The sequence below is a fragment of the Cornus florida genome, unplaced genomic scaffold, assembly GCF_030987335.1.
Source record: "Cornus florida cultivar Cherokee Brave unplaced genomic scaffold, ASM3098733v1 CherokeeBrave_3.0.0_Hap2_Chr09, whole genome shotgun sequence".
Taxonomy (NCBI): Eukaryota; Viridiplantae; Streptophyta; class Magnoliopsida; order Cornales; family Cornaceae; genus Cornus; species Cornus florida.
This window is the reverse complement of record NW_026775579.1, coordinates 89,668,180-89,681,030: the sequence shown is the minus strand read 5'-3', so window position 1 is coordinate 89,681,030 and position 12,851 is coordinate 89,668,180. Positions and strand designations below refer to the sequence as shown.

The following is a 12,851-nucleotide window of genomic DNA, read 5'->3' as shown; positions in this document are numbered from 1 at the left end:
GTATTTTTATTTTAGGTCGAGTACTGTAATAATGTTTTTGGCAAAAAAAAATGCATTTGATAAAAAAAAAAATGTTTTATTTTGTATGGGGTCGAAATATTTGATGAATAGTGATCAAAATTAAAATATTAATTTTGTAGTTTTACATATTTACATTTTATAACAAAGGTAGTGTAGCGATGAACAATAAAAATAAAAAACTTTTGAATGGCATTTTTAAACTAACCAATATATTTTTAAAACTTAATTACAACACTTTTTTACCAAATATATTTTAATGTTTTGTTTCCAAAAAACCTTACAACAAATGAATGCTACCAAACATATTTTTTATTATTATTTAAAACAATATGACACAAAATAGTTATTTTATTTTGGGTTAAAAAAAAATAATAATAATAATAATGCATACTAGGCCCTCAGTTTCTAGTTAATTGTTGTCAATCTCCTTATCTCTTATTTTCTATGCAAAATATTCTCTTTCTTTTTCTTTTTCTTGGTGAACAATGTTTTTGTTACAAGGCGGAAGCAACCAAAAGTATTAATTTTTTGCTTCTAATTTTGGCCTCTTTTTCAGAAAGTTAGGTATTATTCAAATGATAGCAAAGTAAAAGTTACCAAACATCCTTTGTGTTTTTGCTTTACTATGATGTACACTGGCAAAAGCAAAAAATACGAAAGAAAAGCGGTTGTCAAACGGGCCTTTAATAAATTAAATTGGTAAAACCATTCAAAAAAAAAAAAAAAATGGTAATTGGTTTTTTCAATCACTCATACAAGAAAGTATATATTTTTTCAATAATAATTTTTTTCTTTTCTTTTCAATGATAGATTCCAAAATATTAAATTTATTTTCGGGATTTAATTTAACTAGACTCAGAATTTTTACTATAATAAAAATAAAATTACACTAAAGATTTAGTTCAAGTAGTACCTTCTCTTCTCAAATGAAATGTTGAGGGCTCAACTTCCTAACAAGACCTTAACCGGTGCATGTGTGTGCATACCTACTCAACAAAAATATTGCTATAATTTTGTGTGTGAAAGATTTTTTAAAGTCCAAATATCACATTTTTTTTTCATTTAACACTACCTCGTGTAATCTTATAAATAGAAATATTCGAAATAAGGATGGTAAATAAAAAATTTTAAAAAAAATAATATATTGAATTTTGAATTTTAAATTGTGATAATTATTTTGAGACAAGTAAAATAAAAAATTTGATAATTCTTTATAAGATGGAGGGAATACTAAAGAGTTTTATAAAAAATAGATTTAAACAGTCCCGTGTTTAACGGGATGAGAAATGGAAGGCGCCGAAGAATTAGTGATACACTTTACACTTTCATAAATTACATCCCAACAGTTTTCTTATTGCCTGAGACACAGATGCAATATAGTGCATGAGAGGATTTTGATCCTCCAAGATGAGTTATTTGCTATAATTGAAAATAACAATAATAAAAAATAGAAAAAAATAAAAACTATATCGATAGTGTGACAGTGACTCTATGGTGTTTATGTTAGGCTCCATTTTCAAGTAAGACAAAGGACATAATTTTTCTTTCGTTTGCTATACTTTTTTTTTTTTTTTTCTCAGCAAATTTTCCCATTACTTTTTTAGTGAATTGAAATCTCCAACTTCCACTTTGGAATGAGAAAAGATCTAAGATAAAGAAATCTAATGAAAACGAAATCTTATTCAAAGAGAAAGATATAAATTTAAATTAATATTCTAATACAGTGTTAAAAATTGATAGGCCCTGTAACATTAAAAAATTTCATAGCTATCATCAGCAATTTTCATTAGCCTCTGAACAAAAGTGCGTCCAAGTTCTCTTCATGTAAGAAAGTGGATCCCACTTCCCTTAAAACCTCTCTTCTCTCTCTCTCTATCTCTCTCTCTCTCTCCTCCCTTGTTTCAGTTCTCCATCATACAACGGCGCGGACAAACCTCCTTCCACCCCTCTCTCTCTCTCTCTCTCTCTACCCAAGACAGTCTCCCTTCTTTCTCTCTCTAAACTCCTCCCCTCGGAAACTTCTGTTTAAAATTTGAGTAGACAGAGAGACGGAGGGAAAAGGTTAAAAATTGGAAGTATCCAAGAAATTTCTTCTACAAAAGTGTATATACTCAATACATTACGACTTGTGAAAATTAAAAAGGAAAAGAAAAGTTTGTGCCCTCCCACCGCCTGTACTGAATCAGCGTTTTACATGGCGCGAGGTGATCGGTGTTGTGAGCTGAAAGGTGAAAAAACTTTAATTTCTTTGCTCATTTTGTAAATCTGTTTTTTATGGGATTTGTTAATTTAGTTTTGGGTTGGTGTTGATGGTAATTATTTGGGGATTGTATATGTGTTTCTGTGTAGTGATTGATGATATATTTGGATGGTGATGGATTGGTGCTGTGAATTTTTTGATGATTCAAGGTTTGGATAAGAGTGTGGTGGTGAAATATCTGAAGATGCGTGTAAATTTGTCTGCCTGCAATTGGTTGAAGGATAAGATCTGAAATGGGGTTACCCAAAATCTAGGTTTTTGATCACCAGTGGCTTGGATTCTTCAGGTACAGTCACTACCTTGGTTACATTTCTGTCTTTTCTGTATTCTTGAAGGTTAAAGGTTTCTGGGTTTACAGTTTTACCTGTTATTATTGTTACTTTTTAAAATTATAATTTCTGGGTTATTTCATTTTTTTTATTGTTGTTTATAATACGTGTCTTTGGTTGCTTGCAATTGATTAATTTCGTTTTCTGCATTTATGTTGTCTTATTCATTCCCGTATGACAGAAATTTCTTATACATATTGTAGAAGATTTGAAAAAAAAAAAAAAAAATTTTTTCTTGAAGATTTAGATAATTATTTGGATAGGAAAAAAAGGGGTTTAGGTCTTTAGCGGGTTAATATATATAATCTTTTTGGCATGAGGTTTTTACTGTTAGATCACAAATTAATGGAAATGGTTGTCTATTTTGCTGGAGAATTTGTGTCTGCGTAATTTAAAATGGTTTCTTCAATTTCTCTTTCTTAATGGGGTTGTGATTTTTATGAACATTTCTTGTGCAGGAAATGAATGTAAGAGGCTTGTGTTTTGATGTTGTAATTCAAGTGGGGTTCTCCATCTTCACATTAATCCTATTGGGGGCATAAATAAGATCCAAAATTTATCTGTAGATGGATTAAAATATCAGTCCATTGGATGCAATGTTAAAGGCATTAGCATCTGGGTTGTTGATTTCGTCACTTCTCTTCTCCATTTCAGCTGCTGATAATGGATTCCCCAGATGTAATTGTGACGATGAGGGCTTTTGGAGCGTCGAAAGGATTATGGAGTGTCAAAGAGTGAGTGATTTCTTAATAGCAGTGGCCTATTTCTCGATCCCAATTGAGCTCCTTTACTTTGTTAGCTGTTCAAACGTTCCATTCAAATGGGTACTATTCGAGTTTATTGCCTTTATTGTTCTATGTGGGTTGACCCATTTACTAAATGGTTGGACTTATGGTCCGCACCCATTTCAGCTAATGTTAGCACTCACCATATTCAAATTCCTCACTGCTCTAGTCTCTTGTGCCACTGCCATAACCCTTATCACTCTGATACCTTTGCTTCTCAAAGTGAAAGTGAGAGAATTTATGTTGAAAAAGAAAACATGGGACCTTGGTCGAGAGGTTGTAAACATAAAGAAGCAGAGAGAGGCTGGGTGGCATGTTCGGATGCTCACCCAAGAGATTCGCAAGTCCCTTGATCGGCATACGATCCTGTACACAACTTTGGTTGAACTTTCTAAGACATTGGATTTACAAAACTGTGCTGTTTGGATGCCTAATGAGCATAAGACTGAGTTGAACTTGACACATGAGTTGAAAGGGAGGAATCGGCTGGAAAGATATAATTATTCAATTCCGATTAATGACCCAGATGTTAGAAAGATTAAGGAGAGCGATGGAGTTAAGATACTTGATCCTGACTCGGCACTTGCTGCTCCAAGCAGTGGAGGGTCTGATGAGCTTGGACCTGTGGCTGCAATTAGGATGCCAATGTTGAGGGTATCTAACTTCAAAGGTGGGACCCCTGAACTAATTCAGACTTGTTATTCAATATTGGCTTTGGTTCTTCCAGGTGGGCAATCTAGATCATGGAGCAATCAAGAACTTGAGATAGTACAGGTGGTTGCTGATCAGGTGGCTGTGGCTCTTTCCCATGCTGCTTTGCTTGAAGAGTCCCAGCTCATGAGGGAGAAATTAGTGGAGCAAAATCGAGCGCTGCAACAGGCAAAACAGGATGCAATGATGGCAAGCCAGGCCAGGAACTCGTTTCAGAAGGTAATGAGCAATGGATTGAGAAGACCAATGCACTCAATTTTAGGTTTGCTTTCAATGATGCAGGATGAGAATTTGAGTAGCCATCAACGAATGATTGTTGATGCTATGGTTAAGACCAGCAGTGTTCTTTCAACCTTGATAAATGATGTAATGGACATTTCAACCAAGGATAATGGAAGGTTCCCATTAGAGATGAGGTCTTTTCGGCTACATTCCATGATAAAAGAAGCCGCTTGCCTTGCAAAGTGCTTATGTGTTTATAGGGGTTATGGTTTTGCAATTGATGTGGAAAAGTCTTTGCCGGATCATGTTATGGGCGATGAGAAAAGGGTTTTTCAGGTGATTCTGCATATGGTTGGGAATCTTTTGGATGGCAGCAATGGAGGAGGCCGTCTAACATTTAGGGTCTACTCAGAGAGTGGAAGTCAGGGAAGGAATGATCAAAGATGGGCAACCTGGAGACCCAGTTTGGCTGATGGGTATGTTCATGTCAAGTTCGAAATTGGGATAAATAATTGTGCTTCTCAATTGGTAGGCTCGAGTGTAACAGCAAAGTTGGGTGGTTGGAGATATTGCAGCAATGGAGTTGAGGAAGGCTTCAGCTTCAGTGTATGCAAAAAGCTTGTACAGGTGAGAATGATCTGTGTGTGCATGTGTATTTATATGTTATGAGCAGCAGATGACTCACAGCTTTAATAACTAGGATATTTATGATAATGCTAATAGCACCATTTTTATGAAGTATCTAATTTCTAGAAAAATGTCCAATGAGTAGTCTCTGGTTCTATTCCGGTAAGGATTATGAATTGCACAAACAAAAAATAGATGGGAGTATTGTTTTATATTCAATTGCTGGAATTACGTATTTTGTGAGTACAAATTTTATTGGGTTTATTAATGGTTTGGTCTGGAGTAATTCATGGTGGTGATAATAAATTTGGTTTTCAACTGCCACCTTTTTCCGCTCATAGAAACTGCATTCCTAGAAGAACTTCGCCTTTTACCATTGGCATTTCTTAAACATTACAAGGGCAACCAAATATCAGAATAGTCTCTGCCTTTATTTCAACAAGTCTTTTTTTTCTAAACATTTTTTTTGGTGATTCATTGACAGTTGATGCAAGGGAACATATGGGTGGTCCCAAACCCAGAGGGTCTGAATCAAAGCATGACACTCGTTTTACAGTTCCAAGTTCGGCCATCTATTGTAATAGGCATCTCTGAATCCGGAGAATCTTCAGAACACCCAAATTCAAACTCTCTATTCAGGGGCCTTCAAGTTCTATTAGCTGATGATGATGATGTGAACAGGGCAGTAACCCGGAGGTTGCTAGAAAAATTGGGCTGCAGTGTTTCCACTGTTTCATCTGGATATGAATGCCTTAGTGCTCTTGGCCCAGCTGTGTCTTCTTTCCAAGTCGTCCTTTTGGAGCTTCACATGCCTGATTTGGATGGGTTCGAGGTTGCCATTAGAATTCGGAAGTTTCGAAGTCGCAGCTGGCCATTGATTATTACCTTGACAGCAAGCTCGGATGAAGATGTGTTGAAAAGAAGCTTCCAGGTTGGAATCAATGGAGTTATTCGAAAACCGGTCCTTTTACAAGGAATTGCCGATGAGCTTAAGAGAGTTCTGCCGCAGGCAAACAAGTTTGTATGATGACACGGAGCTGTAAGCTGCCACAATGCATCAGCCCCCCTGTACTTTCATGCAATTTCTGGAGTCTTCTTGATAGAATAAACAAACAGCATTGCTATGGGGAAACTCGCGCTCTTTGCGAAGGTTTCAGTACGTGGATGTTACACAAACAACATTCAAATTCAAAATGGTATACAAAATTCGGCTTCTTTCTTTTTTATTGTGTTCCAGCATTGTTATAATTGCATAGCTAATCAAATTTAAAATAATCAATATTATTATTAACACATCCTTCCACTGGAAAACGAGAAGATGAAAAACTATATGAAGTAGACCTGTTAGGATAGACTGTAAAATTACTGTAGTAGAGATGAACATTTCTATGTTGAGGGAAGTTTGAAGATTAATTAGTTTATACATTATGTAGACGTTGTTTATTGATGAAAATTTTGTTTTAACATGTATATGTGACAATGCACCAAAACTACAAATACTGTACAGCTGGGATATCCGGATGCCCCATTTCATTGAGAAATCGTTTGTCTATTTTTACATTTATGTACTTAGCTTCTAATCTTTAAGAAATCGTTTGTCTATTTTTTATCTTTTGTTAAGTGATTTATTGGCATTAGTATGAAAATATGTTATCCAATATCAGTAACACTAGTTTTGAGGGTGGGCAATGGTGTGACGGTGCAACAGTAAGGTTGTTGTTCCATTGTGATCACATGTTTGAAATTGGAAGCAGCCTTTGCATACGGAGGTAAGGCTGTCTAAGGCTGTCTGACCCTTTCCAGATTTCGTAACGTCGGGAGACTTGTGGACTGGTTTAGCAGCACCATTTTAAGTTTGTCTGCACTCATAACAATACAAATTGGATACTTTAACCTAGATTGTGCATATGGTTGGACGCTTTATTACATTAATTTCATCAAAAACTAAAATTTCTGTCTTACCTTCACAATTATCTTATCTTATGCATCTTATCCCAAAAGCTAGACTCATGCCATAAAAAAGCATTTATATGCATGTGGTTTGCAGATGACAGTTTGGGTAGTGCATGTTCTCTAAGAAGCCAGTGGAAATGGAAGGGTATGGGGTGTAGTATGGGTCATTTGTGTGTGTGTGTGTGTGTGTGTGTTGTGTGTGTTTTCTGAGAAAATGGCAAAAAACCAAGCATGCATGAATCTGAATTAGAGTACGTACATAGTCACTTTATGCTTGTCTCGATAGCAGCCCTGGTGGCCCATTTACTTATCCCACTAACCCACTTCATGAGGTCAGATATTTTAGGCACCTACAAGAAAAAAGTTGGTTTGAAGTTTGAAAGTATACCGAGTAATATATATATAATAATAATAATAATAATATATATAATATTATTGTATGACTTGACGTTAGATCCTTTTGGAATTAATGCCTACTCTTCACACACAATCCTCTAATTTGGCACCCACTGGTTTTGCGAGTCAATTACAGTACAGGTCAGCATTGGTGGTATTAGGTGGTGGCTTATTTAGAATCATTAGGTAATAACTAAGCTTGGTGAATTCCTCGTCATTTTGTGGTGGGCCTTAGGATCCATCAATATCAATAGATCCCACATACTGATCCTCTTTTATCCCTTATATGTTAATTATTTTATAATATTTTATAGTTGTATAATTATCATAAATAGTGATATTTTTTAACAAGGTCGAAAGTTTTAGTGCCTCTGAATATTGGTCAGTGCCTAACTCGTTCATCCTCACGCTCAGTATGCTCTATTATTCCGCTATGATATCACAAATTCGAAATCGAAAATAATTCAATAATTTATATTTAAGAGAGTTTTTTTAAGCTTGTTAAGCAAATTCAGAGGATGATGATGCTTGAAATATTAGGTATGATCACACACACACACATGTATATACAGAGAAAGGGGCACTTGTGATTGAACCAAACCCCACTTGGAGTAAAATTTAACTTTAGCTTTTGCGTGGATAGAAGACTTGTGTCAAGGGCTCTGTATTTGAATATAAAAATAAATATTATATATAATATACAGAAAGAAAACTATACAAATTTATAGTTTGGTAGATAAAGCCTAGAGAAGATTTAATTGGTGGCTTTTTGCTAAGAAAAAGTTGGCAAAGTAACAATACATTATGGAAATATATTCTAACGAGAGCAACTTGTTCTATATATATAATGTATTGCATTGTTAATTTGCCTTGTAACTCTCATCTTTTAGAGCAACTTGTGGTATAGAAATCATATATATAATGTATTACGGTTGTATATTTTCCTTGTAGCTCTCATCTTTTAATATAAATAAAGTACGAATCAATTGTTAAGGAATAAAAAAATATAAATGTTGTCTGTTACCTATGTCTATTAGGATCTCATTAAAAGAAATTTAAAATAGAAAAGTTGTCTATTACCAATGTGATGTGCTTATGGAATGAAGCAAGTTCGTCTAAGTCAATATGCAATCAAAAAACATGTACGATGACTTCACTCCTACTTTACATTATGATGATTGAGTGTTTAAATTTCCTTAGATTTTGTTCGGCTGTATGAAATTAGAGTCTTAAAATATAAAGTGATAGAATTAGAAAAAAAATTTGTTCAATTTTGTAAATTACTTTTCTCTAATTTTACAAATTTCAATTCCATACACAAGAACACAATCTTAAAGTCATTCTTGAGGAATTATTTCAATATTATTTTTGAAACCACATATGTCCGATAATAAATTATGAAATGTTCTAACATCCCCAAAAAATCAAGATTTTAAAATCCTAACCTTTATCATTTCAATTAAAGAAGTTTGTTATTAACTAAAATAACAATTAACCTAATCAAATAAAACTAGGTTGAAAGAGCATTTAAATAAGGGTGCCTACAACTAGTGCAGCTAACAACAATGAAAAACTCACCCTAGACACCTTGCCTAAGACCTAGGCCTGAGTCAAGATGCGACTTGCTAACTTGAAAAGTAGAGACAACAATTAATGTCCAAATTTCTTAATTAAACGAACGTGATTCTTTCCATAAGCCCAACACACATTGGTAATAGACAACTTTTCTATTTTTAATTTATTTTTACAGTAAATTCATACTTCATTTATGTTAAAATATGAGATCCTAATGGACATATGGAAGAGACAAATTTTATATTTTTTATTTCCTTAACAATTGAGTACTACTTTATTTATATTGAAAGATGAGACCTACTGGCAAATTTACAACGCAACACATGATATATATATATATATATAAAGCTAAACACTTATTGCTAATTGATGTCTTAATTCAGTATTAAATTGATAACTCAAGAATATGAAAGTTCAAACTTCATTATCTATAAAAAAAAGGAAAAAACAAGGCAACAATATAATAATCACACGCTCATATATATAAATATATTAATATGATACATGCATTTGGCTTCGTGGATCATTTTTATACTTCCTTGAAAGAGTCAAGCAGCATTAATTACCCATATTAGTATACTACGGAGTATTACTTATGTCTCCATATATATAATAGAATTGTTTATTTTTAATTTTTAAGTTGTAAAAGTATTTGTAGCATAGACCTTTGTAGTCCCCCCAGAACTAATCATATGAATTGAATTGATCAAATAATTAAACTTCCCGAATAAGATAATATCGAGCTTATTTAGGTGCTCCAAACTACTAAATTGGAAATTGCAATTAGTTAAAGAGTGCATTGGTCTCTTCATTGGGTATTGTACCATAATATGCTACAAAATATTTTTAATTAGTTGATTAATGTAATATGGTATGGTAGCCAAAATCTTTGGATCTACCATTGAAAATGATGAGCACTCGAAAGATTCAAGACGTACACGTGCAAATTTTATAAATAATAATGATCAACCTTATTTTAGAAAACTATCAAAGAGAGTAAATGTCTTCGGAGCATAGCGGCTTTGGTAGGAATCCAGCAGGTAAATTCTTGAGGTCTCACTTTCGAATCACACTCCTAATTTAAATGGTGTTTGGAGGGCTGATACACGCACTATGCAAAAAAAAAAAAAAAAGAAGAAGAAAGGAAGAGAGGTAGAGCATATAATATGTACATATATATTATTATTATTGCTCTAGCTTATACACAATGGGCCTTTGTGGGGTTGTTTGGGCCTTGGTTTAGAAGCATTGTTGTGTAGTGGGACTTGATATAAGCCCAGTTTTGGAGGAGGCCTGTTCGTCTATTGACAGGCCAATTTTTGGAAATTCAGAGGTTGCCGCATTCTGATGGACATGGCACACTGTGGAAAGTGCGATGGTGGTGGAGAGGATTGGTCATGGGGGCAAGTGCATTGCAGTAGCGTGGTGGTGGCGATGGTAATGTTGTGGTGGTGTTAGTTGTGGCGTTGCTATGGCAGTTCCTACTGCAGCAATATAGTTTCGCTGAGGAAGAACCCATCAAAGAATGGTGCAATGTATGCATTGAAAGTTTTGCTGAGGAAGAACCCATCAAAGAATGGTGCAATGTATGCATTGAAACATGAGGTAAGATTAGGTACGTCTAACTTTTTTTAAACTTCACAATAATGTAAATTTGGTACTCTCAAAAAAAAATTTGCAAATTCAAATTGTACGGCATTGTAATAGGCAAAAAGTCAACAAGTAAAAAAGGGAAGGATAGTCCAGGCACATAATTTCAAAAATCTGACAATTTCTTTGTGTCATACACAGAATTAATTGGTAATTTTACATTATGAATTTAAATCCAAATCAGCAAGCACCAGTGGTCTAGTGGTAGAATAGTACCCTGCCACGGTACAGACCCGGGTTCGATTCCCGGCTGGTGCATAAACTCTTTTTAACTTCATTTTCTATTTTTTAATGTGTCAATGTCAGGCATTTTCTATTTTTTAATGTGTCACCGTCAGGCATTTTCTATTTTTTAATGTGTCAACGTCAGAGGAAGGGATACATATAAATATATGCGTGTGTAATAAATTCACGAGAAAGACTTAACAGGACCATTTAATTGCTCATGGCAGTGTACACTAATTAATTGATATCAATTTCAAATCCTCATCAAATATGTTGTCTGCGTTTGATACAACAGCAATGAGAATAGCCAATAATGATTTGGTTTCTAACATCAAAAATATCTAAACACCTTTAAATTTCATGTAAATTTGTATCATTCTTCATGGATTTGATATTAATAAGATATTACTATTATTATCTCACTATTTACTGGATGCATTATTCTTCTGAGTTGACACAGTTTCTATATTTCATCAGCCCAACGGAAAATGATCTATATGGACAGAGGAAAAAGCTTCTCCGGCCAAAATAAAGCCCTGCTGGAGCAATAACAATGTTTCTCCAAAACTTCTAAAAAAATTTTCCACCGTTAGTTTATCTTCCTCCCAAATGAGGTCTAAAATATTCCAAGAGATCAACTAAGTACTTAAAAACACACAATTAACAAGCAATGGTCTTAGTGAAACACAAACAGTTTATTTTCATGGATTACTACGTACAGTAGTACGATTTTATCGTTCAGATACATTACGAAGTTTCGTAGGACATAAATTACTGTTCCTCACATTCTCTTACTCCTCACACCACAAATCAGAATGCGTACTTGAGGTCTGAAACAAAAGTAATGAAGCTTCTGGTAACCAATATGTACTTCATAATTCAACCAATTTAATACTTTATATCATTAAAATAACTAGGAGCTATACAAGACGAATAGGGTAGAAGTTACTATAATAACTTTACTCAAATCATGGAATTTTGACTATGTTATACATTTTAAGTGCACCTGGTTTGATTTTTAGATATTTTTCTTATTGTACTAATATCATGACTGGAAGAAAATCATTCAATAAGAAATAGAAACAATAAGAAAAGGATAAAAACGATACCAGCAGGAGAGACTCAGGTATATTCTTGTGCACAAAATGTGGTCCATCATCTATTCCATCTTTAGCAAGTTTCACCTTCACAAAGTCAGGTATCACAATCCTTGAAACCTGGCAAGAAACACTAACACCACTAAAATGCTTAGAACAATAGAAATTGAAAAATGATCGGTTCGGTTGCATGGAATTGGAAAAAATTTACTTCAAATCACAATCTTTGAAACCTGGCAAGTAACACCACTAAAATGCTAATAACAATAGAAAGAGATCAAATAGAAAACAGACTAGATGCTGAAGACAGTATATCAATGAATTGCATAGTGGATTTACTAACAATAGATAATATTGCTATGTTCGGTCGCATAGAATTGGTGTCTTGGAATTAGAGGAAATTTACTTGATAGCATATAGGATTAAGAACTGAAACAGTATCAACATGATTGCAAGACCACTACCTGAAGAAGCCCATCATGAACATATACCTCTTTAAAAAAAAAATGCATTCAAGAACATAGCTTGATGGACAGATGAACAAAATTTTCATTCCCTATTTATTTATTTATTTTTAATAATATATACACTTATTTTCACTCATGATGCATAATTAGTAACATCTGTTGTGGGAGTGTGAACTACAAAATTAACTTTACAGAACTGTTTATTGTATTTATTCATTAGGATATCCTATTATGAATAAACCATGAACCCAATTATTGTGCTGGGGCTCACTGCATTTAAGGAACTCAATACAATAGTATAGAAAGAGCATGATTGCAGTATGTAAAAGAAAGAATTTCCCTAGCACCTGAAAAAAATACTAGTGAAGTTCTATATGTAGTATGATACAACTACATGCAATAGATAACAATATATTCCTCATACAGTTATAAACCAGTATGATCTCAGGAAGAAGCATCTACACATTAAGTATAAAGCAAGCTAAAAGGTGCTGTCACTAAATTAAAGAAAAAACAGTGAAGAGATACCTGAT

At 33.8% G+C, this 12,851-nt stretch overlaps 1 protein-coding gene and 1 non-coding gene across 3 annotated transcripts; both read left to right on the top strand.

Annotated features, from left to right (window-relative positions):
- The first annotated feature begins 1,535 nt into the window (after positions 1-1,535).
- Positions 1,536-6,513, top strand: LOC132275030 (protein EIN4-like). Of its 2 annotated transcripts, none has more exons than XM_059776409.1 (4): positions 1,536-2,249; positions 2,431-2,567; positions 3,069-4,955; positions 5,440-6,513. In XM_059776409.1, the coding sequence occupies exons 3-4, from the start codon at positions 3,207-3,209 to the stop codon at positions 5,980-5,982; spliced, it is 2,292 nt and encodes a 763-aa protein (XP_059632392.1). In that variant the 5' UTR covers positions 1,536-2,249; positions 2,431-2,567; positions 3,069-3,206; the 3' UTR covers positions 5,983-6,513. The 2 variants fall into 2 exon arrangements, with proteins under 2 accessions (XP_059632392.1, XP_059632391.1); XM_059776408.1 differs by having other exon boundaries at positions 2,371-2,567.
- A 4,203-nt stretch (positions 6,514-10,716) lies between these two features.
- Positions 10,717-10,787, top strand: TRNAG-GCC (transfer RNA glycine (anticodon GCC)). Its single transcript has one exon. It is a non-coding gene; the product is annotated as a tRNA-Gly (tRNA).
- Positions 10,788-12,851: the final 2,064 nt, after the last annotated feature.